We start from the raw sequence: 27,304 nt of genomic DNA, 5'->3' as shown, positions 1-27,304 counted from the left end.
GAAACAAATGAAACTCACTTCATTAGCAGGTTTTTTCTCTCTCTCCCTCTCTCTCTCTCTCTCTTTGTGCTGTGCGCACAGTGGAACGCGTGTTGAAATGGATATTTTTGAAGGTTAAGTTGGGTTGCCATCGCGCAGAGACTGACTAATCCCGTTTTGATCCAATAAGTGTGTGTGTGCGTGTGCGTGCGTGTGTGTGTGTGAGAGAGAGAGAGAGAGAGAGAGAGAGAGAGAGAGAGAGAGAGAGAGAGGGAGGGAGGGAGAGAGAGGGGCAGAGGAGGAGAGGTGGGAGGGAAGGAGGTGGAGGAGGGAGGGGAGGATTGATCTGCGTCTGTTAAAATCTTGTTCTGGTTTTTCTTGGAGTGAGGTCTGTGCCTGCCGACGCGCCTCTCCTGTGCAGCCCCCTTAAGAAGAAGAAGCTTTTTTATGGAAGGAACCTTTGGAATTTTGTGAAAAGGGAGCAGGATCTGCAGAAAACCAGTTAAGTGGATAAAAAAAACAGCGTTTTACAGCCTTTTGCTTTTCTTTTTTTTTTTCCTCCCCTGGTCTCTGAATGAAAGTGGGGGTAAATGTGAGAAGAAAGAGACGGTGCAGGTTCTGGACTGGAAGCCAGTGTCATTGTCTTCAGAGGAGCGTGTTTTCAAAGCTTTTTATTTCTTTCTGAGAGAAAAAAAAACACCCTGGAACTCGGACTGTTCTCTGGCACGTCGGTGTTCGCCCTTTCCCCTCTCTCTCTCTCTCTCTCTCTCTCTCTCTCTCTCTCTCTCTCTCTCTCTCTCTCTCTCCCTCCCTCCGGAGACTTTCGTGTTTCGTGCCCCCACCTTCAGTGTAGCAGCTCAAACTTTCTACGTTTGAGAAAATAAATAAAAAGATCGGATTGCATTTTTGTTCCCCCCCCCCCTTCAAACATTTCGGAGGTGATGTCATCGTGTTGCCGTGTTTTGGCTGGTATTGTGTCGAGAGGGCGCACGGAGGACTACTGCCGCTGCAGCAGCAGCAGCAGCAGCAGCCGGGCGGCGACCAGCGGCTGAGGCGAGCGGGGGAAGTCCGGGAAAATCAGGTGCAAAGTGCGGCTGTTATTTCCTCGGCGTGTCGCGGGTGGCTGAGTCCGCCACCCAGTCACAGCTGCTCCCGTCCTCCCTGGACACCCCTCCCACCCTCGTCTTTCCTCCACCGTTCCTCTTTCTCTCCCCTCCCATTCTCACTCGGCAAGTCTCGCTCCGTCCCCCCAGAATTGGACCGCTCCGGGACCTGATCGACCTCTCTCGTCGGTCACTTGCGGCCGGAGTCACCTGAAAGCCCGTGCCGCCGGGCTGCGCAGTCATGACCGAGGCCGCCTCGCGTTCCCCTGCGCCCGCAGAGCCGCCGTCCCCTGCCCGCCTTTCCCAGGTGGTCCAGCAACCGCTGACCCTGGTCTGTTGGGAATAAGTCAAGCTGCTCCTGTCCGGACCGGAACTTAACCCTGCAACTTCTCTTATCATCCCGCCTGCTGCAGACATCAATTCGGGGAGCGAAAAAGTTCGCGCGTAGATTGGATTACGCACGCCGAGGGGCCGAGCATCGCTTCTGAGCCGCCTGTGACGCGTGAGCGCGCGTTCACCTGTTCCTCCCGAGTGACGGGACGCGCGGCCCTTTCAGACCGCCCCCCCACCCCACCCCACCCCCCTCTACCAGTCTGGACAGCTGTTCGAGGTTGCCAGGCGGTCATAGTGGCACAGGTTCCCCCCTTTTCCCTCACCGCTCACATTTGTATCCACGCTGGGGGGAGAGCAAGGGAGACACCTCCGCCGATGCCAACGGGAGTAGCCGCTGACTCTTGGACTCTGCTTACAACATCCGGAGGATTCAGAACCCAGGAAGAAACTCTCCGGACCATCGGACTGGCGCAGACCGAGCGAGGAGACCGTCTCTGGGCCAGGTGTCATAGTGGAGGGGGGAAGCGATGTGGCCCCTTCTTTCCACGCTGACCGTCTTGTAAGTTCTCCGTTAACTCATTTCATTTTGCAAACCCAGGTCACATCTCTCTCTCTTTTTTCCACTTTTAGGCCTCGCCACACGTGTAGGCGATGGCAAGAGGGGTCACGGTGTCAGCTGATTACATCACTTCTCGTCACCCCTCATAGAAAACATGCCATGGAAGGCCCTGTTTTGATTGTCTGACAGTTCAGGGTCACTGGGTCAGACCCGGGGCCCTGTTACTCATAAAAATCTGCCATAAACATCTCCATCACCATCTGCACTCACTTCAGGGATAACCAGGCTTGTGTTCACCGAATGGCCTTATTCCCATCACCAAAGGGGGGAAAAGGGGAAAAAAGACAAATCTACCCCACCCGCCTTCAAATGCGTTTCAGCGAGTTTGAGTCAAGTAAGATCAGCTTTATCTAGTGGGATAGGAAAAATGGTAAACTGCCAAAGCAAATCTCAGGGAGGAGGATACAGACTTGGGGGTGGGGGGGGGGGGGCGCAGAGTTTTGTCCGTGCGAGGTGTGTCTTGTTAAAAGCCGAGGCATTTATTTTTCTTTCTTTGTGTCGGCTGTACTTCTCCCAGATGGCAGTCATCTCCAGATACTTCTCATTCCTCAGACAACCTGGACAGGGTGTGTGTTGCTGCCGCTGCTGCTGCTGCTGCTGCTGCTGCTGTCTGCCTGCCTGAATGCCTGCCTGCCTGCCTGCCTGCCTGCCTGCCTGCCTGACTCTCTCTACCTCCCTCTTCATCTGCGTCTCCCTCACACTGTCTCCACTTACCCACCTAACTGCCTACATCTGTCTTTCTGCCTTGCCCTCACCCACAGATTTTCCACAGATCCTTGCCGCGATAAAAAAAAAAAAAAAAAAAAAATGGGCGAATTAATAACTGATGAGTGATGGCACCTCCGGGAGTATCTTGGGGATGACTGCTCTCCCTGTTCCGTCTGTTGGTTTTAGTTTAGGCACCAACATCTGTCATTTTTTTTCTTTTTTTTTTTCAATGTGTACATATTTACATCACTTGTGCTGTTTATTTAATTGGCAGCGCTGGATGCTGGGCGAGAAAAAAAAAAAAAATCCAACAACCTGTTAGCGGAGCTTCGCCCCAAGCCGCAGCCCTCTCGCTTCCCCCCCCAGCTTCCCCTGCTTTTGGGCACATGCTCGCCGATTAACCACTCGCACGCCCACTAGCCGCTGCAAACATCTGAAGCTCTCAGACTGCGCCGAAGCCGCGCTGCTCCCAGCCTTGGCCGCCGACCGCGCTAACCGCCACTACACACAGCCGAAAACCGCCGCGCCACGCTGTGTCCCACCAGGCCGACCGCTCTCACCCCAACGCTGCTGCCCAGAGCTCAGCGCCGGGGCCCTGCGAGTCCAAACCGCAGCCTCCATATGGACGATCTGCTGGGACGCAGGTTTATGATGTCAGACGGTTGCTTGTGTTGGCGGCCGGCCAAGGCGCACCGGGCTTTCCCTCTCTCCTCCATACCTCCTCCTGTCTTTACTCTCGCTCGACTTTTTTCATTTTTTTTTTTTTCATTTTCGCCGCTCTCTTATTTTCTCACAGCCGATCCCCGTCTCCTTCTTCCCTCTGTCCTCTTTCTCTCCCTCTCGGGCCCTGGCACAATATGGAGTGTCTGTGGTTTTTGCGGGAGCGGGGGAATCCAGCGCCGAGGCACTTTTCCTCGCAGTGTCCTCGGCTGCAGTGCAGCTGTGGTGTTTTAACAGCTGAGAGTCCTCACCATGCACAGGCTCTCGGGCTCTTTTCGGCTGCGCAGGCAAAATGTGCAGGGCCAACGCTCCACTTGCATCGTCTGGGATATCGCCGTCGATCAGAACGTGGCAGGGCGGCCCGCCGTCGGAAAGAAGCGCCGGGCTTAGAAAAAAAAAGGTCGAGAGGAAGCAAGATGGTATTTGTGTATGTTAGTCAGGAGGCTGTGGCGTGGGCTTTACAATGTGCATGAGCTGAAACCCCCTCCGCGCTCGTTCCCATTATTTATCTTTTTGTCTACTTCTCACGCCAGACCACACTCTGCGCTTCCACTACTGTCTCTCTTATTTTTTCCCAACCCCTCAAGATGTAACGCTGCATTTCTTGGCCCCTCTTGCTCTTTCTCACATCTGTTCGACGTATCCATCTGGACTGATTGAATATTTCTCGCTATCTGCCCCCCCCACCCCACCCCCCTTCCCCACTCCACCTTCTCTTGCTTTAAAGGCCGGCATTTCATTCTTGTAGCACCTTTGCTGGTTTCCCTTTGTATACTTTTCAGTCCACCGCTCTCCTCCTCGCTATCTCCTTTGCTTTGGCCCAGCTGTCAGCTGCCTGGTCCTCTTGGGCATGCACACATACACACACACATACAGGCAATCAACACACGCACACACAACACATCTGCGCACACTACGTACGTGCCCGCGACGGTGTGGAGGAGTCGCTCCGCTATCTCCAAACATAAAGGAAGATGGGGGGCAGAGGAGGGTGAGAGATAGGTAAAGTGGACGGAGAAGTGAAGGTAGAGGAGAGATTCGGGTGGGGGGGGGGGACAACGAGGGAAGGAAAGAGTGAAGAAAAGAGAGGGGGAAGAGGCAGACGGGGAGATAGCGAGGGACGAGGTGGGGAAAGACAAAATTCGTCGAATTGCTTCCCAGCCCACACACACACTTTTCACTTCTTTGCCGCAAAATTCAGGGCAGTTCAAGGACTGCCAGAGTAGAACTTGTGCAACACAATCACTCCCTCACTAGAGCTGTAAATAACATTTGATACAAGGTCAAGGTACACGCTGCAGTCTAGCAGCATCAGAATATGAGAAGAATGCAAATTTTTAACGGTATCCAGCTGTTTCGAGTGATGAATGTCTCCGACAGTCCAGATAGTCAAGTAAGTTATAAGTAATGTGCGCTGCTTTATTTTTAACTGGGCAGAAAATCTAAAGCTGCATGCTACATAACCATAGTAACCCCAAAACTGATTAATGCCCCTACAATTCATCCTCCTGCAGGCTCCAGTTGCTCGTGTTCCCACATTCTTTTTTTTTTCCAGAGTATCTCTAAATGTAGCCACAGTTTGCCACTTTCCAAAGCCGCAGCAGAGCGCGCACCTGTAGTCCAGCCCAGCTGTCTACATACACACGGCGGCCAAATGAGCCGGCCCGTTCCCTCAGATGTCCAACCCAAAACATGTTCTAGTTGTCTCGGCATGTTTGCCATTTTGCCTCCGTCCAATCAGGTCATTTGGAGGCCAGATTTTTGAGCAGGGGGAAAAGTCACAAGCGGGTCAGAAAGTGGGTTTGGACGGAGGGCTGGTAGCATTACGATAAACACCGCTCTGGGTGTTGGTCCTGCGCGCTGATTCCTGGACATCTGTCTGTCTGTATGTCAAGTCGCCGAGGCAGCCACACACCCAGTGTGTGAGTAATCGGCCAATAAGGGAAAAGACATGTCGAACAGAGGGAGCAGCGCAGGAGACAGAGATGGAAATGATGCCGTCACACGTGACCCTTCCAGCTTTTAATGTTCCTACATATTTCTGAGCTCATCTGTTTCTCCTTTCTTTTTCTTTTTTTCCCCCTCAGATGTATCCAGATGTTACTGGTGATGTGCAATCCATTACAGGTGAGCGAGAGAGCGCGATTGTCCGCGCGCGAGTTATGCTTCTGCGCTCGGCCCGCACTTCATTGCAAGTCCGCTCACGACCCGGCCGGCGCGTGCACGTCGTATTCCCAGCAGGTACTCGGTGTGGATGGGGTCAACTTCAGCGTGCATGTAGAAAACCAGACGCAGGTGCGAGACACCATGAGCCGGCGGCACCATCGCGTTTACCAGCTCTACAGCCGCACCAGCGGCAAACACGTCCAGGTGATGGGACGCCGGATCAGCGCCCGAGGAGAAGACGGAGATAAATATGGTAAGACACACACACACACACACACACACACACACACAGTAGGATGCAACCACATAGCGGGGTGTATTTGCGCTCGCGCTCAAGAACAAAGACTCTGAGGTTTACCGAGTGCATGCATGAACGTATACAGATTGCAACCGTGCAGCAGGCACACACACACACACACACACACACACACACACACACACACAAAAGCCTAGTCGTGCACACATACACACATGCATGCACGCACACGCCCTCCTCCGGCTTTGGCAGCAGTGGGGCAATGGAGCTTGTCTTCTGAGTACAAAGACCTCATCGACTGGCTGCTGACTCAATGATTCATGGGAGGGATGAAGACGGAGCGGACGGGGTGTCAGCAGAGGGAGGGAAGAAAAAAAGGTGCGAGTTTGCGGGAGAAGCCTGGCAGGTAGCGCCGCCGCAGACCACGTGTTAGAAACTCATCTCCTCCATTGATCCCCCCCAAACCTCCCCCCCCTCCCCCCACCCCATTGATTTCACATCCTCCCTGTTGTCTCCTCTGGATTTAAACAGCAGGCTTTTTTTTTTCTAGCCCCCCTGCCACCTCCCCCGCCCAGCCCCCCCACCCCCCACTTCCTATTCGCTCCTCTGTATCTGTAATGACGCCTGCCCAATTCTTAAACCGCAATCAATGGGCAGCGAGGGGGGGGGGGGAGAAAAAAAAGAAAAAGAAAAGGAGAAGCCGAGCCATAAAGCTGGAGTTCATATTTCTCCGTGCCGGCTTATGGCAGTGATAAATATGCAGCGACTGGGCCAACGGTGAAGTAAGTAACTGATGCGAAGTTATGTGCGCACTCGACGCGGCACGTTTTACCAAAACCAAAAAAAAAAAAAAAGGCCAGCTGCGTGAATCAAGAACAAAGACGAAAGGCAATAAAGCAAAGAAGGGGACGGCGCACTGAGGTGTAAGCATGAAGTGAAAGAGCGGCAGGAAGAGCAGAGTTGGGGGAAGAGAGAGGAGGAGGAGGAGGAGGAGGAGGAGGTAGGGAGGTATTGATTTCTCTTGACCCCTCTGTTGACTAAGGTCATGTAGGAACCATTTTAGGGATTTATTTTTAAACAGGCTCGAGCGTCTCTCTGAAGATGTGTAGCTGGCAAAGCGGTTTTTGCCTGGAAGGATGAGCAAGGCACGCACCTACACACACACACACACGCACACACACATATAGGCACATCCACGCACATTTAAAGCAGCGCTGCCACAGACACTCAGTCTGAGTGTTCCTGCGCTCTCTCCCTGGCCCACCATGCTCCGTCGACTCTCTCTCTCTCTCTCTCTCTCTCTCTCTCTCTCTCTCTCTCTCTCTCTCCCTCTCTCTCTCTCTCGGCTGTTATCTGTTTTTTATGAGGCCCATTTGTGGTCGGCCGCCTCACATCCCTGTGTGTGACCGAGCCCTTTCTGATGACCATCTGTCCACCCTGGGACACGCACATCTGTCTGTGATTTATCAGTGCCTCCATATAACAGACAAATCCTGTGCTGTTTAAACGTAAATGCCTTATCTGGTTCGAATGCTCAACCGATTTTATGGGACTTCTGCGGTCCTCTGCAATTCAATGTCGTCGTCTTTCTGCTTGTCAAACGAGCCTTTAAATCAACCTGGGGGGGGGGGGGGGGAATGACTTTGCGAAACCGTTGCAAAGTTCGGAGCTCTAATGTCTGTCTGCAACCTCTGTCTGTCCCTTCACAAGCCCAGCTCGTAGTGGAGGCTGACACCTTCGGCAGCCAGGTGAGAATCCGGGGCAAAGAAACCAATTTCTACCTGTGCATGAACCGCCGCGGCAAGCTAGTGGGAAAGGTGAGACCCCATTCGTCTTGAGACATGTTTAGCAGGCAGGTGACAATAGCCTCCCATTTCCTGACCACTCTCTTTCCATCTGCGTGTGTGCATGCGTGCGTGCGTGTGTGTGTGTGTGTGTGTGTGTGTGTGTGTGTGTGCTGGGGGTACCTGTTTTTTCTCTGCTCTCTCAGAAGGCCAGTAATCGAAGCGCTGACTGCGTCTTTGTGGAAAAGGTCCTGGAGAACCACTACACGGCCCTGATGTCGGCGCGCTACTCGGGCTGGTACGTGGGCTTCACCAAAAGAGGCCGACCTCGCCGCGGCCCGCACACACTCCCCAACCAGCAGGACGTGCACTTCATGAAGCGGTTCCCGCCGGGGGAGCAGCCCGGCCTGACCACGCCCTTCCGCTTCACCACTATCAGCAAGCGGGGCAAGAAGGTACGCGCCACGGGACCCCGCTAGCGACAGTGGGCTCACGCTAGCAGAGCCTCGACCTGAGCCTGCCAATGGCTAACTCAACTCTTCTGTTGCACATGACTGAATGCCTCCAAATTGTCGGGACAAACATTGACCAGGAACTTGATGAATCATTTGTGGGGTTTAGCTTTACTCTTACTTATTTGCCACTACAGGACCCCAGAAAGCAATTACCCTTCTCAACGTAGGTTCCCTCGCTGGACCATTTTGTGGACCATTCATTACCGGAACTGGAATTTGGCGTCCTTCCTTTCATTCCCTCATCAGAAAAAAAAAAAAAAAAAACACTCACAGGAAAGCTTTAAAAGGCAACCAGGCTCGACAAAAGTCTTTTATTTGACAACCTCAGAAACCACAAGGCCTTCATGTCTCCTGTAATTGACGTCGGCGTTGACAATGTCAAGTATGGGATTACACCTGGACCAAACGCAGAGAGAACAAGAAGTGGTTCAGACTGACGGAACAAGAGAGTGGGGCCTTGGCCATCCGCTGAAGGGAAAAACAGGAAGGAAAAGACCGGAGGGGACAAAGGGATGAAGTAATCTGCACGGATCAAATGGACCAATGGTGGATTGTTGACATGCGACGCACTTATTTGTCTTACTGTTAAATTTAGTGGGAACCTGTAAGACTGTTGGATGAATAAAAGAATGAATGAGGGGATGATCGAGCGGCTGTTTGTCGGAGGACGACAAAAGAAATGTACCCAGCGTGTGTGTTTGTGTGTTGGTTTGAATGTGTGTTTGTGCATCTGTTTGTGTGCATGAGTGAGAGGACCAACAACCATGAGTGAAGCTGGATCACAAGGGATTCTGGAAAGGGACCGTCTAGTCCCTCCGCATGGACCTGTGACAACTCACTAAAGGGGCTGAAACTTTAGGAGCTAGAATGTATTTAAATAAAGCAAGCAAACAACAAGAAAAAAAAACACACAAAAAAAACAAGCTACACCTGAAAACAGCAAGCCAATGGCCACCAACCAAAACAACAGCTGACCAAAGACAACCAGATACCTTCCTCATAAAGTCTCTTAATGTGTCCCGTCCTCCCTCCCCCTTCCCAAAGGACACCACACCCTCAGGTGTGAAGGGTGAGCCCGGCTGGGAGGGTGCCTTGTCAATTAGCATTGCTATAGAAACGACCCAGGGGATGACGCTCCTGTGCGACAGCGTGGATACAGAATGCTGCTACCAGGACATTCAGTGGAACAAAACCAAAGTGTCACGCATACACACAGGAGAAAAAAAAATATTAAAGGGAACAATTTATTGAAAGCTATATATATATATATATTATATATGAAAGAAAACAAAACACTTAAGCAATTTTACTATGATGGTTACTAATTATTTCAATGAAATTATTTCATTTATTTATTTCAGCTCTGTGTGCAGCAGTCTTTCTTGACTCAGTAAACCTTACAGAAACATTTCCTGTGTCTTGGCCTCTTTTCTCACCATTGAAGTACAATTGACCCTTCGCTAAGCCCTGCCTTAGAACAGCTGCTGGCTACCCATAACTTTGTAACCGTAGCTATGTCTATGGGATGCAGGGTTAATGGATGGGTCAGTTGCATGCAGGTGTCTGTCAGGGCTCTTAATGTGTACAGTTGGCAGTCGAGTTGTTTCAGTTGGATTGTTATAAATGGTTGATCTCGTCTCAAGAACAAAGAAGTTTTTGTGTTGAAGAATATGCCTGAAAATGTGTGTATTCACTGAGCTTCAGGAAGTACAAGTATGCAGGATTTTGTTATTATACTGTACTGTTGTAGATAGAAACCTCCCTGCCTCTCGAAGAATAAATGATTCAATGATAATAAATCAGAATAAATTAAAAATCAGTCATTTTACTGAATTTAAACAAATAGATTAACTTAGTCAGAAAACTTCAATACGTTCAGCAGTTAACTGCTACGCACAGCATGCAGTTTGTAAATGGGTCATATTTGGGTTTTTATATTGTTCATGTGATACAAGTCAGAATTCAGCCATTTATACACATCCATTCACTCCTGGTAAATTCTTGTTGAACGACAACAACTTCCTAGCCATGGATGATTCCATGTGTGCACTGCAGGGGCTGGGACGAGGACCACCGAGCTTCTGAGTAGTGGGCAGCCTTTTTAGCTGGCAAAGCTGAGAAAACAAGCATGAGTGGTACAAACAAATCGTGGTATTCTTGATTTGTCACAGCTCTAGAGAAGGAAATGCAACCATTGAATGTTGAGCAAGTACCAGTGTATCTCCACTTGCCAATGCAGTGGTTCTGTTCGCCAGCAAACAGGCATGAGGGGAAATCAATCTTGCTGACTTCACTATGCTGGCTGATGATAGGCTTTGTTTCAGTATTGGACCTTTTTCCCGTTGACCTATTACGCTGCATACCGTGCAATCAGCATATTACTTTGCTAAGTTTAAGCCTGGGGAGCTTTTGAGCAGAGGACCTAAGCCAGTTCGGACCCACTTGGGTTGTGCACATAGTAATTTGACACCTAACCTCATTGGTTTCTTAATTTGAGAAAATTCAATTTAGCACATTATCAGTCAAAGTAACTCACGAGCATGTGTTATAACTCTCTGGTTGCAGCACCATAATAAAATAATCCCCCCACAAGATTGTGTGTACAAACCGAAGATCCTATGTCAGACATCAAACTGCATAAGAGGGAGAAAGAAAAAACCTTTTGAGCTCTGACCCTTTCGCAAAAGTCAACAGCCAGCTCTCTATCATGAAGTTTTGCTATGAAAACTCAGCGTGAAGGATCAGACAAAACAGTGGAAGCCAAAGCAGCAGTAGTGAGATAGCCCCATGGCTGCTCCTCTCATCTGTCCAGCTCTTATCCCCCCCCATCCCTCCCCTTCCTTCCCTATCCTAGCAGGAGGTCACCGAAGAGATGTCGCTGCCAAATGACCCGATCATGCCGGCAGACACAAACAGCTGACTCAGGGGGTAAAGGGTTTGGACCAGAGGATTCCAATTGCAAGACAGCAGGAATCTGCGCTGGAGGCGAATAGTAGGAGCGAGAGACGGTGGGTCGGAAGGGAAACAGGGTGCATGGGTGGGATAAAGAGGAGTGAGTAAAGGGGTGCTGGGGTGAGCTGTTCATTTCTGAGACCTGGCTTCAGTTCCACTCGGGAATGATGGAAATATTCCACATAGCCAAAACCGGAGTGGAAGGTGTATGGTAATCATGTCGGGGAAGGAATGCCAAATATGTGCGTGAGAACTGAGCTGTGACCTGAGAGCTGCAGGAATTATGGGCCAAAATCCCACAGACCCAGAGGAAGCACACACACCCATATCCAAACTCATACACACATCATATACTAATGGTGCTCCACCAAGCGTGGACCCATCCCACATAACTCATTCCCAGAATCTGAAGCATTCTGTTCTATTAAGCAAAACCCAGAAATTTCAAAAATCAAGCCTGACACCGAGCCAACTCTGCTCCCCGTCTCCTTCCAGAGAATACACACGTTACAATAACCAGACCGATGTTTTATAGAGTTCACACACACACACACACACTGGTCACATATCTGTTGTTAATGCACTTTGAAGAATCTTCCCCAAGCATCCTCCTCACAGTTACTGTTTACAAGACCAAGTATGTGATCCACCGTAACAGGTTATTTAGATTCTTGGCTGCCAAAGAACAACTCTCATAAACACGCTCAGGGCGGACGAATGACTGAGGTTTTACTGCCACCTTGTGGTCATTGTGAGAGCCATTGGAACACAATTGAACCAGGAGTTTGCTCTTAGAAATTGGTGATAGAATCATTTTCACGGTATAACAATTATAAAAATGTTTTTTTTTTTGCACTTTTGCAGAACAAACCTGATCGACAGGAAGTGTGGCAAAGTTGACAAAAACTGTGAATCAGCGAACCAAACGGATTTTCATCTATTCCAGGTTTGTATTTTTGAAGACATGCCCTCCACTGCTTTCATATTATGCTCTGTCACTACTAACACAGGAAGCTCATGTGTACGCTTTTGTCTGATTTAAATGAAACAGAAGTCAACACTGTAATTGTTGCCTTTTGATGTCGAATTATTATCCAAATTATTAATACGCACGTCAATGGCTGACAAATCTTAACCGCAGAAAAATCAGACTGTCTGGAAATCCCAACCGAAGCCGGAATTTGCACCGTATTTCCGTTAACAGCCAAATCGCCTTGTGTTTATAAACTGTAAAACGGATCATTAATTTGATCACAGGCTCTCATAAATATCACAGGAAATGTACTTTGATCACAAGCAAGTATCGGGCACACTTGTTGAACATAAATCCGGCCGAGCTGTGTGCAGATGATCCCACGAACAAGAGATATGAACGGCACAGTTAACCGTGTTTTGTGTAAACACTCCACTTCAAACGGAATAAAGAAAAAGGGACTCTTGTGTGTTTTGACATATTTAGTTTTGAAGCTGGTGCCGTGGGCCTTCCTGTTGGAATCTTTCTCCCAAAATTATTTTTCTTCAACCAACCGAGCTTCCTTTCCTTAATTAGCTGGTGAGAACTGTGAACTGCCAAGTCATACTCAAGAGAACAAAAAAAAAAAAAAAAGGGGGGGAGGGGGGATGCAGCTGCCGAAGACACTTGGATCTAAAAAAGCAAACGTGACATTTTTTTGGTAAATTGCAGGTGTTCTTCTCCTCTCAGGACAGATCACACATTTCTTTCCAGTTCCGAAGGGCACACAGACTGTGCGACTGTGTGTTTTATCAACATGTCAGAGGCTCCAGAATACAAACCCATTCACACATACACAGAGACACGAACAGACAACAGACAACTTAGACACTCATTCATGTTATAGTTGGCTCAACACTCCACCACTGTCAAGTACTTTATTCACAATAAGGTCATTTTTCTTCTTTAAAAAAATCATTTTTAATATACAACACAATTTGACAAGACAACTCCGTTTACAGCTAAATTTGAGCCTTTTAAGTTCCAGCTTCTCTCATAACCAAAGCAAGCAGGGATAGATGGACGAGGGCTTTAAGTTAGAGGAAAGAATAAGAATGAGAGAGAGAGAGAGAGAGAGAGAGGGAGAAGGAGAGAGAGAGAGAGAGAGGGATAGAGAGAGACTGAGCAAGAGAGAGAGAGAGAGATAAAGGACTACGTTTAGTATGATTTTTTTTTTTTGCACTAAGAACCAAAATACTCAAATATGAGAAAATAACAGTAATAAAAAAACAGTAAGAAAGTAAGAGTTAAAGAGAAAAGAAAGCAGAGGCGAGCCAGGATGCTCCATCCGTGGCAAACCTCACATGCATGTCTGTCTGTTAGACGCTTCTGCTCTGTTCGGCCGTCTCACAAGTCCAAAATAGACAAACACACACTCGAGCAAACTTGAGTGTGCGTGCAGGCCCACTCCCGCCACCCCCCCCTCCCCATTCCAATTGAGTGTGCGCCTCTAAAGGGGTGGGGGGGTTGGTTGGTGGGTAGGTGGGTGGGGTCTGATCGGATGGGCAGGGGCGAGAGGAGGGAGGTGGTGGTGGGGGGCGGAGGGGGGGGGGGGGGAGCGAGGGAGAGACAGGGCGTGAGAGGGAGTGAGAGGGAGCGGGGGTGAGCCGTCCTCTCGTTCACCCCCTCCGTCTCCGAAACCCTTCCCTCGTTTCCTTGAGCTGAGTAAAGAGTCTCTGTCTCCTGCGTCACAGCTCCGGTCATCCTCTGTCCAACTGTGCCAGTCTCTGTATGTGCAATATATGTATATATATAAATATATATCTATAAGCGTTTCAGTATCTGTAGAAACCAGATTTTTGCCAGGAATTAAACTTCGAGAGCAGAAGATGCTTTGACTTTGTATCGAGGGGACGTAAGGGGGGGGGTGGGGGGGAGCTTGTGACTTATATAACCTCTAAGTTAATACTGCCATGAGTGTACTTTACAAAACATAAATAGGTAGTTGAAGGTGAACTTTCTGGGAGAGTTGTGTAGGTGTCGTGGTGGGGGATCCTTGTAAGCGCTGACTTGTGTGTGTGTGTGCGCGTGTGTGTGTGCGTGTGTGTGTGTGTGCGCGTGTGTGTGTGTCTCTGAGCATGTCTGTGAGTGCAACTTGCTGGCAGGCAATGGGCACAAGCTCGAGAGTCTGTCAGAATGGGCAAGGGGGGCGCGTGGTTGGCGGAGGAGTGGGAGGTGGACAGAGAGATGACGAGGAGGAAGTAGAGATAGGCTCCTTTTTCCGCGATGGATGCACCCATCCACCAGTCAGCCCTGGGCTCCTCCAACAAAGGGTGCGGGGGATGGCGCCACCTAGAGGAGCAAATCAAAAGTGTGCATTTTACAAACGATGTTCAAGTTAGATCAAGGCGTCCGGAAGCGCGTTTGTCTCGGTCTTCGTACCTGCTATCTCGAAATGTAAGTGTAAGTGCGGGAGGGGGATCGTCCCTCTGGCTGGCCATTGGTCGAGACGTTGAGGAAGTCCCAGATCAGAATGGTGTCGTCGTGAGAACTGCTTATGATTTGAAACTCATCAAACTGGAGGCGGAACACGCGGCCAGAGTGCTCCTACAAAAAAAAAATAATAATAATCAGAGGCAAGAAGTTACAATAATACTACGCTCACAAGCAGGGGTGTGTTTGGTGTCTGACAATAAACACTTCAGCGAGTTCAGCGATTTTTATCATTTTATATCTTAAAAAAAAAAATCTCTCTCTTACTGGACTGAGTTCAAAGTGACAAATGTTCAGTGACAAACACTAAAACGTCTTACTTTATCAGACCTTATGAAAACATGTCTCAGCGTCACGTGATGCAATTCAAAAGAAGCATTAAATCTAATCTGAGAGCCAAAAACAAAGTGTGTAAAGAATGTTAGAAAAATATGAAAGAAAGTTTGACAAGATGGGTAAAAAAAATAAACAAAATAAATAAATAAAATGAAATAAAAAAAAATCATGCACACTCACCACTAGTGTGCGCAGACATAATGTGCTGGCGGGGGCCCGAGGGTCTAGGGCTGCCTGAAGGTCCCACACCTTGATCTTACTGTGGGTACAAAGATTACCTTCAGTTCAGTTCAAAACCCAGACAGCACCACAACACAAAGAACCCAGAGTGAGGGCGTAGCACTGACCCATCGTAGGCGCCGCTGACAATTCTTTTGTTGTCGAAGCGAATGCAGCGCACAAGCTCCTCATGGCCTTCCAGCACTCGCAAGCACGCCCCGCACTCGATATCCCATAACCTGGAGACGGACGGATGGACGGGAGTCAGCAAACACAAACAAAAACAGACCAGACTGAAATTTCTTTGGTGAAAAATTGCACAATAATTTAACATGCAAAAAATATATATATATTTTTTTTAACAAAAATAATAAGGGGTTAACTTTAAGCAGGTCGTACCGGATTGTGTTGTCCGATGAGCCACTGACCACCAGACGATCTCGGTACTGTAGGCAGGCGATGCCGCGCTTGTGACCATTTAGTGTACGCACAAACTCACATGTGCTGGTGCTCCATACCTTCAGAAAGGGAAACAAAGAGAACGCTTTGTGAAACAGCTCCACGCTTCCAAACAAACTTAAGAGAGAGAGACACATGAGGAAAGACTTATGGGAATAGTTTCAAACCCGCGTTAATTATTGGCTTCAGGTCCTACTGTGTCATCTGGATTGTTTTGGAGATAATGGCTCTCCGGCCCTCTGTCTTTTCTTCCACTTAATGGAAGTAGATTGCGCTTGATTTTTCGTGCCAGACAGAATACTTTCAAACATTTTCCGAGGCAATATCCTTTCCTCCGAAAAATATGAAAAGCGGCTTTCCGAAAACACTTCTCACAACAGAGGCCCTATTGTGAGAAATTCTGTTTCGACAGTACGATTTCCTGACAAACTACACTCTGGCGGTGCACTACAGGAAATAGCCATCGCTACCAATCTGCCTTTAATTAGCCGTTGACTCTCAAGGAAAGTGAAGTCTGAACTGTGGACTTTGAAGCACTCCGGTTACCTTGATGGTGCGATCCCCTGAGGCCGACACTATATATTTGTCGTCAAAGTCGACCACGTTCACAGCGGCCCGGTGCCCTACGAGGACACGGCGTAGGCTGATGTCAGTGGGGGAGGCCATGTCCCAGACGGCGATCGATCTGTCCTTGGAGCAGGTGACCATCAAGCCGTTGGCGAAGCGCAGGTGGAGAACGGCCTCGTTGTGGTGGATGAGCGTGTTGAGAACCTCGCCTGTTGTCACTTCCCACACCCTGGGCGGGAGGCACAGGAGAGCGGCCGTTACTTCGGATGAAGGTTTGAATAAAACATGAGGGGCGCGTTAAAACGGCAGAGTCGGCGCAATGGAGTGAGAGAGGGCGACGTGACAGGAGGAGGTAAGAAGAGATCAAGAGTGATACTGGGGAGGTTTTTTAGCAAAATAGCAACTATGACACAAGAAAGAACTGCGTTTCGCAGTTTCGCAATGCAGAAGGGAGACACAATGACAAACACATGGCAGCGGCAGTGGGAGCGCGTCACTGAACTCCGCTGCTGGGCGAGTCAAAGAGGGGAAAAGCTGGAAAAGCTTACAACTGAAGCTAAAAAACAAAGTGCCTGTCAAAGTGTTGCTAAGGAAGTGAAGTCACATTTTCCTTGGATGGCACCCAGCGAGTGTGGCTCAAGTGTGAAGCAATAAGAGAATTAATATTGAGCTTCTGTGTACGGTGGCCAAGCAAGTGTCAACATGCGCACAAAGGCCAGGCTGTTAAAGAGCCGCTCAAGTCCACAATCTCCAGCACATTTGAACTTACTATCAAACATCGCGCATGACGCTGCGCACATGTGCACATTTTTAAATAAACACGCCCAAGGCCGAGAGACGCGTCCCGCGTTTGGTTTCCAACACGGCATATTTGACATCAACTCTGCTTAGCCGGAATGAATAGCAGAGATGATGGGATGAGATATTTGGGCTCAAGGTTGACATGGACTTTTAAAACAAACAGGGATCCAAGATCTCCTGGCTGCGAGTCAACTTTAATTCATGTCCTCGCAAATGAGGTCCACTGCTTTTGTGAAGACTGATGTTTAAGCCGATGGAAGTGAAAGGCTTGGATGTACCAAGACATTTTTAAACGCATTTGTCTCCAAATGTGCTTTAAAAAAAAGAAAAAAAGAAAAGAAAAAGAAATTCATACATCCAAAATACATGATTTTAGGAGGGTAATAAAGCTCTTGTGCAATGGTTATGAAAGAAAAGAAAAAATGGTTCCACTTGTAAGGAGGTGGCCACCCAGATCAAGGATCAGCTTGGAGTTGTGTGATTTTCTATCAATAAAAATACTAACAGTGATGGCAATATCCTTCCCTACCATTAGATGATGTTTACATACTGTGCCTTGCAGAGGGTACTACTCTCCCCACTCAGTTACTGAACTCCTTGGTGCTAAGACGGTGCGTGTACCTGACAGTGGAGTCAGACGAGCCCGTGACGATGACCCTCTCATCATACTGCAGACACAACACCGAGCCCGTGTGACCAGTCAGTATCTTCAGACACTCCAGAGACTGCTTATCCCAGATCTGTGGTGGAAAGGTGGGCAGGTAGGAAAAAAGGAGAAAAAAAACATAACAAACCACATGGTCAGGCAGAGGTATTTGCAGAGAGGGACACGCGCAGACTGGCACGTGGCAAAATAAATAAATAAATGGTCGGGGGGGGGGGGGGGGGGGGGAGGTAGCAGATTTGGGTCATGCTAAGAATGGCCCATTCTCTCAGCACTGTTCATGCCCTATTTCCCCGTGGTGGCGGTGCCGAGCTCCATGTTGTACATTCAGCTCTTCTCATCTGCCTCGCTGGTAACAATACGAGGACAAATATGCTCCTCTCTCCCTCCGCTCCCCCGCCTCCTCCTGAGGAGAATCTCTTATTCTTCCACTTCTTCCAGGCCAGACAGTTAAAAAAAAAAAAACTGCTCACGAGCTGAGCGCTCTTGTATCCTCTAATTCACTCGTGTTTGCATTCAGAGTCGGCCGGTTTTGCTCCGCGCCACAGACAATAGGATGATAAACCCTATTGTGACAGGAGAAAGAGTTGATTCTTAAATGGGCAGACTGAAGGTTGGAGAACCCCCGCCCCCCGCCTCACAGTAGGACGGACAACTCAGGGACAACTGAGGCACTAACGAACAAATAATATTAATGTTCTTATAAATGCTATCTATCTATTTGGATGAAGAAAATAGAACAAGACTACACTGCACAGTACAGTGAAAATATTCTTGACTATAACACTGTGCATTAGTAAACATTGTGATTTCTTTTTTTTTTTTTTAACAATTAAAGACATTTTGATCGATAGACGATCTCGACTATTTACACTCAGCTTTCAGTGAGAATAAACATCTTCTGAAGGAGTCGGTGCTGCTGTTATGCAGGATCCACTTTGAGGCGGAAGGTACTTTGAAATTGTTTAATGGTCTTTTTTTCAGTTTATGAGAAATGTTGACAGAGCTGCAAATGAAAAAAATCTGATCTCTGTGTAGAAGACAGTATGAGGCAGCATCTTGCAATTGTTTGCTTAATGTTTGATTCCATTTAAAAAAAACAAAAACAATCTGTATAATAATAACAAGAGTAGTGACTGTTACATTTAAAACACAGCAAGGCCATAGAAAATAAAAGTCAAATATTGTGGAGCCTTGTGCATGGCACCTCATCTCCTATGTAATCTGCATCTAGATGTAAGGAGTCCCTTGGTGTTGGGTGCACACATACCTTAATGGAATTGTCCCTAAGGCCACTGATGATCTTGTCATCGTCGTACTGAAGACAGTAAACCCCTTTACTATTTTCTGAGCGGCACTGAATCCTTTGCAGGTTGTGTCTGCCACATCGCCAGTTAGCCTCAATAGTCTGGAGGGAGAGAGCAATAATGATAAGAAACAAATAAAAAAAAAAAGAGGGGTAGTGCAACATGATAGCGATACAATAGCGGTTGTCATCAACACTTTATTCAAAAAGTAGGTCTTCATGTTGTGCTGGTGTGCAACATGGTACCATAAAGCAAGACATGGTGTGATAGGTGGATATTTGGCAGGTAACCAAAGTTACAGAGTCTTATGTCGGACCACTATGATAAGACATTCAGAGTAAACCGGAAAAAAAACAACAGTGATTTACTTCATTCCGTGTCATTTGTAAAGCTAACTTCAGAGTATTATCCCACGTCGAGAGTCGGGAAAGTCAAACATCTACTTAAGTTCAGTTCTAAAACTCAGGGTGACCCAGAAACATTTCTTTCTTGGTTATAAAAACTGAGGGCAGACAAAGTTGATCCTGTTGGATGGCATTAGAAGCGAGTCGACCACAGTCTTCTTAAAAAGAGATTTAATCACCTCCACCGAGACTCACAAGCTATGATCCTCAACGTGGCAATCAGCAGCCAGTTCATTTTCACTTTGAATGGCCGTGACTTCTAACACTCTTCTTAAGTTCAATTATCATCATGGTTTTCATCTGTGCTGATTTTGAGGCTCTATGTAAAGTTGCCATTCGCACTCTTATGAGAGAATAATTAAGAGGCGAGAGAGAGGATGAACTTTGTGCTGTTGTAAAACTGCGTGGCCTACTAACCATTCATAAACAAGGACAGACTTCTAGCAATTTTCTAGGTCAATTTTACCAATTTTGACGAAGGAGAAGTCTTGGTGATTACAATCCAATCAATACGAATCTAGTCCGACTAATAACCTGATTATGAGGAACCATGTAAGGTTGCAAAACATCCTTTATCTAGTGACGTGTAAGCAGTGCCACCTACTGGTGAAATAAAAAATGTGTCAAAACTGCTTGGAGCAAGGTTAGTGTAAGGGGAGAGGCTAGGCTTGGGCCACCATGAGCAAACAAAGCCAAAGACACCGAGCCAATCGCAATAGGAAACAATAAAAACACTAAAAAAAAAACAAAAAAAAACACCTGACATGAATATTAAGAGGCAGCAGAGCTTGGTCCTCACCGCAGACATAGAACAAGTACAACAAACAGTTCTTACAAGACACTGCAATTCCTTAAGTATCATCAATAATAGTTTGGGGGAAAACCTTGGACATTATGATATGATTCAAAAGAAATTTGGTCATTGTGAAACTGTGGCAGGCCAATGCAGTCTGGCCAGTTTATTTGTTACGGTGCAGTAATATATGATAATTACTGCACCGTAACATAATTCAGTCGGATTAATTACGTTCCAAACTTTCTTACCTCTATGTCTTGGATGATCTTGGGATAAAGGGAGTGATAGTAGGAATTGGGTGGGACTTCTGCTGTGCGATTCTTGAACAAATATTTCTCCCTGCAGCAGAAAAGAGAAAGATTACACCTGTCTTGCAGCTACTGAAAAATGATTCATAATGATACATGTAATGAGAAGCCCAACAGTGCATATATGCTTCAGTTGCACGTCATTGGCTTTCCTCCCTTTTTTAGACCAAATCGCAGTTTTCGTAATAAAAAAAACAAAAAACAAAACAATAGACAGAAGAGAAGTAATACATTCCTGAAGTTGCAGACATGCAGTGACCCAGCTGATCAAGTCTTGAATAATAGACACTATGCAGGGTGATCAGGTCTGAATGAAATGCTCAACACTGGACATCTTTTTGCCTTGCGCATCGTGCCAGAGCCATTTTTACTATTGCATTTTTGCTTTTTGTTTTTCAGCCGCTCTGCCCCCCCGACTCTGGAACTTACTATTTTCAAATCCAGACTCAAAACTCATCTGTTCAAGATAGCCCACTCACTTTAACTGCCTGGTTTCTTGGTTTATTTATTTATTTTATTTTTCTGTATCATTAATTATGTGTGCTTTTTTTTTCTTTATCATTAATTGTATGTGCTTTTATGTGTTTTTTTTTCTCTGTTGTTTTATCGCCTCTGTTTGTACAGTGTCCTTGAGAGTTTTTTAAAGGCGCTTTTAAATAAAATGTATTATTATTATTAATTTAGAGACGAGCATTTGTATCTGTTCAACATTAATACTAAAAGACTGGGGCTCAAAATATCACTTCAGGGGGAGCAAGTGTGGATGGGAGCCATATTAGTGGAAGAGTTAAGTCTGGATGGGTGTGTAGAAGTCGGCCTTTGTGTTCTCACCACTGGTGTCTTTCGGACAGGCCTTTCCAGAGGGGGTCGGTGCGGACCATCCGTTCAATAAGCTTTTTCCACAGCATACCCTCCGAGATGACCCTCTGCCACTCCTTGCAAACAAGCTCTGCAGAGCATAGTGAGCGTGCGTCCAGGAAAGACAGGATGTTCTCTGCTATGTGATCCAAGCCTTGGGCTGAAAGGAAAGCAGAGGAATAGCTGAGTGCATGCTTTTTGCAAAACTGGGGGTAGCAAAAAAAAAAAAGAGAACGAAAATAAAGTCCGATGGTTGTCTTTGAGTTACAGGGCAACAGCTTACACATTGTTGAATAACACAACCTAACCAATCAGCTGTGTTTGCAGTCATTAACAGTGCCTGAGCTCACGCCAGACTAATGAGCAGTGCATTTGTTTGTTTTTTTTTACCTGGCAGCGCAGTAATAAAGTCCCTCTGCAGCATGGGTTTGAGGTAGGAGTTGATGTGGCCGTGCTGGTAGTGGCACATGCGTGATATCAGGCGCTCAACAAACTCCACCTGGTCGGCTTCCGACCACTGGTCAAACAGGGTGATGCAGTGTTCTTTCTCCTTCTCATAGTTTCCCTCTGATGGTCGCTTCCGGGAAACCCCAACAGGGCCGTTACTAAGCTGCGGAGACCATGGAGAGACAGCAGGGCACCGTGTTAGGCCATTAATAGCAAAAGTAGTGTATACAAATGGATAACTGGGGTAGTTCTGAGAAAGAAAAAAAAAAGGCAAAATAATACAGTAAGCCCCCAGTGACCATCTGGACATACAGATGCCTCCTGGACCTCAATTTCATCAGAGGACCATATGTTAAGCTAACTTCAGTAAGCTAAGCAACTACAAAATGTGACCCACACACCTTGATAACTGTGTTTTTCTTTGGCGATAGATCATCCACAAGATTCTGTGACTCCATCCCTGTGTTCTGCAGAAACAGTAAAAGAAGAGGAGACATTGGTTATCGTCGTATTCAGTTGACACCTTTAATAAAAAGGAAGGCACTGTGAGAGCCAGGGCAGCGATGTGGACAGCGCTGGGACACAGGAGTGCCACAAACACAGCCAAGAGGTTAACCATTATGGCTTTCTGAGGCGTGCACGCATAAACACCCGTGCATACACACACAGATGAGGTGGGGGCAAAAAAAGAAAAAAAAAAGCCTGCAACAAAAGGAAATTATTTGCTTCTTGTCTGTGATGTGGGCTAAGTGTCTGGACAGGAAATTAAACAGCAGCATCTTGGGTATGTCACTGGCAGCAGCTCAAGCATGACTGTAATGAAACTAAAATCAGACAGAGCCCTCACAGCATATAGACAGAAAAGGGAAACACAAAAAGGATCCCACCCTTTTCGAGCTTGATCGCTTAAAAGTAAACAAGTGGGGGAAAAGCCTGAATATGGCACACCTAACCACAAGACAGATGCCCACCATTGCACTCAACACATAATTAAAACATAATGACTGTAATCCTGTGCTCAAGCATGTTTTCTTCTCAAAGGGATGCACTGATGTTAGGAAAACAAGATAAAATCTCCACATGTTTCACTACATATGTTAAAGAAAAACAAACAAACAAACAAACAAACAAACAGAGGAAACATAGTAAACACAAAGCCCTATAATATTTATTGCTGGCACTGACAACGTTCTGGGCTATAGGTCTTACAAAACCATCTTGAACCACACTACTTAAAACCTTCAATTCAGTAGTTTGATTAAAACAAAGAAAAAATAATAACTTTAAAAAGATACTGATTAAACTACACGAGACAGAGTGCAAACACTTCAAATCCATCTGAAGACTGGCTTTGTCTGGAGAAAAACGTCATCGGTCCTCCCGCAAATCTCAAAACGTTGCAGGTCTCTCTTGGGCTTGCTACATGAGCATCGTAAAACAAATAAAAGTAACCTGTTTGTGGTTGGCACTTGCACAACCGTACGGAGGAATAAACAAAATGGCCAAGACAAAAGCAGACAGAACAAATAGGCAGGGACAGCTTCCTAGTGGTGATGACCATGCAGAGGGGCAGAAAAAAAAAGATTAAAAGAAAAAGATGAGCTGAGTTTGGTGAGGCAGGCAGGCATGCATGCAAGCATGTAGCCTCTCAGAGCTTAAGGACCCCCCACCTCGGTCCTCACACCACCAGGTTGAAGGGGGGAGGAAGATGCTACTCCTCAATGTAAACTTATTCTCTGGTACCCACTGAATAAATCCCTCTGCTGAGCTGAAGTACTTGAACAAGAGACCCAAGAAAACTTGGCCGATGTAAAATGTGTTCATTACATCGTACACTTTACCGTAGATCTTTTTTTTTTTTACAGAATTTCAAGTCTGATTTTGAAGGCAAAACCTACTATTTTAAGAACAACAATTTCATGTTCAAGCTACAACGGCGTTGCTAAAGAGAGAGAGAGAGAGTTTGACAGTGCACCAGAGAATAGCCTGAGAGCAGTGAACTTCCATTGGGGAGGGAAGGGCAATGAAAAGTGAGGAGGTAGGAGGGCGGGGGGGTGACTGTGCAATCCGCACCAAGGTGGTTTGAGGAGTCATGTGGAGTGGGCGAGTAAATGTGAAGGGTGAGGAGATGGTGAGGGAAGAAGGGAGGGGAAAGGAGGAGGAGGAGGAGGAGGAGGAGGAGCAGCAGAATTAAGAGGAGAGAGGCAGAACCTGGTTGTGAGCCCGGGTGGAGGGGATGCTCTGCAGGCACCTGAGTGCACACAAACTCTCAGCCACCGAGGAGCAGCCCAGCCAGAGAGAGCGAGGCACAGAGCACTGTGTGAAAGAGAGAGAGGAAGGGAGGACGGGAGGAGGAGGAGAACGAAGTGGACAGGGTGAGTGAGGAAGAGAGAGGAAGGAGCCAGAGCTCAGAGATGAGAGGGACAGGGAAAGGAGAGCAGGGTTTTTTTATGAAGGGAAGGGGGAGGAGGAAACAAAATGTGATGGATTTGATCAATGGATGGTGGTTATGTATGAATGTATGCATTGTAGTGTTGAAGAGTTGGCGAGTAACAAGACAGGTGGAGTGCAAGAAAAGGTAAGAAGTCCAAAATAATGGTTAAAAAGAAGGTTTGGAAGTAAGAGTGGGGTGGGCGTGTAACCATCAAAAGTGGAGAGAGAAAAGAAGGGAGGAGGTGGGGAATAGTAAGGGAAAAACCAGTATTAGAGCTACACACACATTGGCACAGTGAGCGCAGGAACACACACTCCTTCACCCAAAAGATACAGAACCATGAACATACACACAGAAGCATTATTAGACATGGAACTGGGTGAGGATAGGTAGAGGAGCGGGAGGGGCAATGGCATTCACTATCAATTTTTGAAATTTGTGTTTTGACAGATACCCCGCCCACTGTTCTGCCATCTTCTCTCCCATGAGTGGTTAGTGAGTAACACTTGGACAAACAAAATCAAAATCAAAGAAAGAAACACAGAAACACTCCAGACGAAACGTAAAACTGTGGTTGGCCAGTTAAAAAAACAAAACAAAACTAGATCTTTGAATGTCAGACCCTGCAAAAATGAGTACTAGTAGTGCAAAAAAATTGAGGTCAGGTGTATATTCCATGCAGAGTCCATAGGCTGCGTAATATTTGTGTATTTATTAAACACACACACACACACACACACACACACACACACACACACACACACACACACACACACACACTCATGTAACCTTTGATGTTTGATGTCTTACATACATACATGCATTTCATTCATTTCAGTATTCAGCAATTATTGTCTGAAAATGGAATAGGGAATCAAAATAAAAAAAACAACAACAACAATGGTGGTACTATAGAGGAGGTAATCTAACCTTGTCAAACTTTTTCTAATGTCCTTTTAATTTTAATTCAAATTGTTATTAAACCAGTTCTAAGTCTTGCGTTTGGAATCTGAAGGCTTTCCCATCAGAACCTGACAATGCTCACCCTAGTCAGTTACGGTCTACATAGGCACAACCGTATACCCCCTCTTAGCATTAACTAATAGTCATATTCCATACTGTACCTACATAACGTCAGTCCCTTAGAACATACTTTTAAAAGCTCCGCTAGCATTCTGCATAGCACACAAGTTCGCTTGTGCAAAAAGAGAGAGTTGTAGTGACTTCCTCATAGATGTGATGTATTCTGACTAACCAAATGTAAAGTGTAACTACATATACAACCAAATAATAAACGTCTCAACTGAATTTGTTTTCTCAAACGTTAATACATTGACCCCTGTAATCGTTTACGTTAGCGTCTAGTATGCTACGGTTAGCCTCAGGAGCTACTTCAACAAGAAATCCCTATTTCGTCTGTAAAGTGTTAGCTTAACGTTGTGACCAATTATGTGGCTAAATGCTCGACAGAAACAAACACTTGTAACAATAATTGAAATCTTCGGTTGTCACAAAAACCTGGACCGCCACGATCAACTGACTGTTTTGGTTACGGACGGTTCATGTATGTCCGGTATACTAGCCTCTCTAGCATTCAAGCTATAAAGCTAATTGCTATCTTGCTAATCGCGGTAGCGCCATGTGAATGAAAAGCAGAACACTTCCTTCTACGCACTTTTGACATATAAAGAGACACTCGTCGCGTTGATAGGATTAAGCCACTGAACACCAGACGGTGTGAACTTTCAGACTTTTATACACATCTACTACCATGTAAGCTGTCTCCATATAGACTATATAACGTAACATACCCGCAAATAAACGTTGTTCATCGCTTTCTAGCCTGTGCTAGCTCGATGGCTAAGTTAAGCATCAGAAAGGGCCCAGTTAAAGTGGCGCAGCGTCACCGCAGTGAACGATACCCCGAGAATCCTTTTTCCTCGGACGATGGCACAACATCAACCGTCAACTTTATATTAACTGTGTATTTTCAAGCGAAACAACACGTTATAAATGTAGTAGGTGCTGTCATGTAAGATGTGTTCACTATTCCGATACCACTAAGCGGGGCATTCTTGGCAAAATGTATCGATAATTTCAGGCCCTCCCTCTGATTTCTCGTCCCCCCTCCTTTCTCCTCCACCTTTCCTGACAAGCCGCCTCAGTCAAATTGTGCCGTCGAATCAAACCCCCGCGTTCTCGTAGTTAAACCGAGTCTTAATATTTTTTTTATTTAAAAAAAAAAATCGCGACTGGCTAGGATGCCATTAGGAGCCGCATCTTACCATCAGTTCCAACGTTTTGTCCTCCATCTCCGGCTCCATGTTGACGATCCCCCCCGAAACTCGCTCTGAAAATGGAAACCCAGCCCTGCGTCGGCGGCCCGCAAATGCAGAGACGTCATTCACTTCGCTCAACCACACGGCTCCGGTAAGGCAGTGTCAACGGGAAGGGTGGGGGAGGAGAACGCCCATGTTGCGAGGCGACGCGCTGATTGGCCGAATTTTGTCTAAAGAGGCGTCAATGCGAAGGCTCGTCGGTAAGCGATTGGCTGAGCGTGCTACCAAGGCTTTCCCCGGCGACTCCCCCAAACAAAAGGGCAAATGGATGAAGATGCTGTTGCTATCCCGAAGAATACACTGAGGCAAAAATCAATAAGTCCGCTAACAGTAGCTTCACTCTCAAATGTTGCCGCATTAGTAAACTGAAAAAAAAAAAAAAAAAAAATTAATGATAAAAAAATATAAATTTCTTTAGTTTACAAAAAATGTGACAATTCATTCAGCCCCATCTCCTTACTGCTTTTGTATTTTTCGGTGAAAATGATGAGGTTGCTTTTATAATTGTATTTGTTGAATGTAAAATTGATGATAACCACATATCATAACACTATAAACTGTTTCCTAAAGTTTTGCAAGTCTTTTTTTTTTTTTTTTTTTTTACCCTTGACCATCCATATGAGAACTTTCTTTTAAATGCTTGGAAGAATCCAAAAATATACAGTAAACAGATTAAGTCTGGATGCACAAAACTGCATTAACAAACATGGTTTACTACATGTTTCTGTGATATGCATGGCATTTTGATTAATTCACTATGGGGGGGGACTAGTCTTTAAATTGAT

The 27,304-nt window shown here is 46.5% G+C and overlaps 2 protein-coding genes and 1 long non-coding RNA gene across 6 annotated transcripts in view; 1 reads left to right on the top strand and 2 right to left on the bottom strand.

Moving 5' to 3' along the window:
• The window catches only part of LOC142902041 (uncharacterized), a 43,350-nt gene extending 35,376 nt beyond the window's left edge, over positions 1 to 7,974 (bottom strand). Inside the window, exon 1 of the long non-coding RNA XR_012929033.1 lies at positions 7,852 to 7,974. This is a non-coding gene — a long non-coding RNA (uncharacterized LOC142902041). The remainder of the gene's footprint in view (positions 1 to 7,851) is intronic.
• LOC142902037 (fibroblast growth factor 18-like) lies at positions 283 to 9,090 on the top strand. 4 transcript variants are annotated; one of them, XM_076046829.1, is made up of 6 exons: positions 283 to 1,974; positions 5,550 to 5,589; positions 5,701 to 5,881; positions 7,595 to 7,701; positions 7,878 to 8,123; positions 8,318 to 9,090. In XM_076046829.1, exons 1-6 carry the CDS (start codon positions 1,943 to 1,945, stop codon positions 8,348 to 8,350), a joined length of 639 nt encoding a protein of 212 aa, XP_075902944.1. In that variant the 5' UTR covers positions 283 to 1,942; the 3' UTR covers positions 8,351 to 9,090. The 4 variants fall into 4 exon arrangements, with proteins under 4 accessions (XP_075902944.1, XP_075902945.1, XP_075902943.1 ...); XM_076046830.1 differs by having other exon boundaries at positions 285 to 1,974; positions 5,704 to 5,881; positions 7,875 to 8,123; XM_076046828.1 differs by having other exon boundaries at positions 334 to 1,974; positions 7,875 to 8,123.
• Positions 9,091 to 13,011: 3,921 nt separating this feature from the next.
• LOC142902036 (F-box and WD repeat domain-containing 11-B) lies at positions 13,012 to 26,598 on the bottom strand. Its single transcript, XM_076046827.1, has 13 exons — positions 26,466 to 26,598; positions 22,148 to 22,213; positions 21,690 to 21,909; positions 21,273 to 21,459; positions 20,382 to 20,472; positions 18,897 to 19,034; positions 17,584 to 17,702; positions 16,141 to 16,390; positions 15,535 to 15,653; positions 15,264 to 15,374; positions 15,097 to 15,175; positions 14,530 to 14,694; positions 13,012 to 14,439 (listed from the first exon to the last, which is right to left on the bottom strand). The coding sequence occupies exons 1-12, from the start codon at positions 26,502 to 26,504 to the stop codon at positions 14,533 to 14,535; spliced, it is 1,581 nt and encodes a 526-aa protein (XP_075902942.1). The 5' UTR covers positions 26,505 to 26,598; the 3' UTR covers positions 13,012 to 14,439; positions 14,530 to 14,532.
• Between the last annotated feature and the right edge of the window lie 706 nt (positions 26,599 to 27,304).

Source organism: Nelusetta ayraudi, unplaced genomic scaffold, assembly GCF_046127955.1.
Source record: "Nelusetta ayraudi isolate G7.1 ecotype Tasmania unplaced genomic scaffold, CSIRO-AGI_Nayr_v1 ptg000090l, whole genome shotgun sequence".
In the NCBI taxonomy this organism is placed as follows: Eukaryota; Metazoa; Chordata; class Actinopteri; order Tetraodontiformes; family Monacanthidae; genus Nelusetta; species Nelusetta ayraudi.
Note: the sequence above shows the minus strand (reverse complement) of the source record. Positions and strands in the feature narration are given on the sequence as shown.

Bases quoted from the DNA above. Each gene is read 5' to 3' on its own strand.
- LOC142902037 (XM_076046828.1), top strand. From the start codon at position 1,943: ATGTGGCCCCTTCTTTCCACGCTGACCGTCTT. The intron at 5,590-5,700 runs GTGAGCGAGAGA...TCGTATTCCCAG, and splicing joins TGATGTGCAATCCATTACAG to CAGGTACTCGGTGTGGATGG. The intron at 5,882-7,594 runs GTAAGACACACA...TCCCTTCACAAG, and splicing joins AGAAGACGGAGATAAATATG to CCCAGCTCGTAGTGGAGGCT.
- LOC142902036 (XM_076046827.1), bottom strand. From the start codon at position 26,504: ATGGAGCCGGAGATGGAGGACAAAACGTTGGAACTGATG. The intron at 19,035-20,381 runs GTAAGAAAGTTT...CTCTCCCTCCAG, and splicing joins AGATCATCCAAGACATAGAG to ACTATTGAGGCTAACTGGCG. The intron at 15,375-15,534 runs GTACGACCTGCT...GTCCGTCTCCAG, and splicing joins TCATCGGACAACACAATCCG to GTTATGGGATATCGAGTGCG.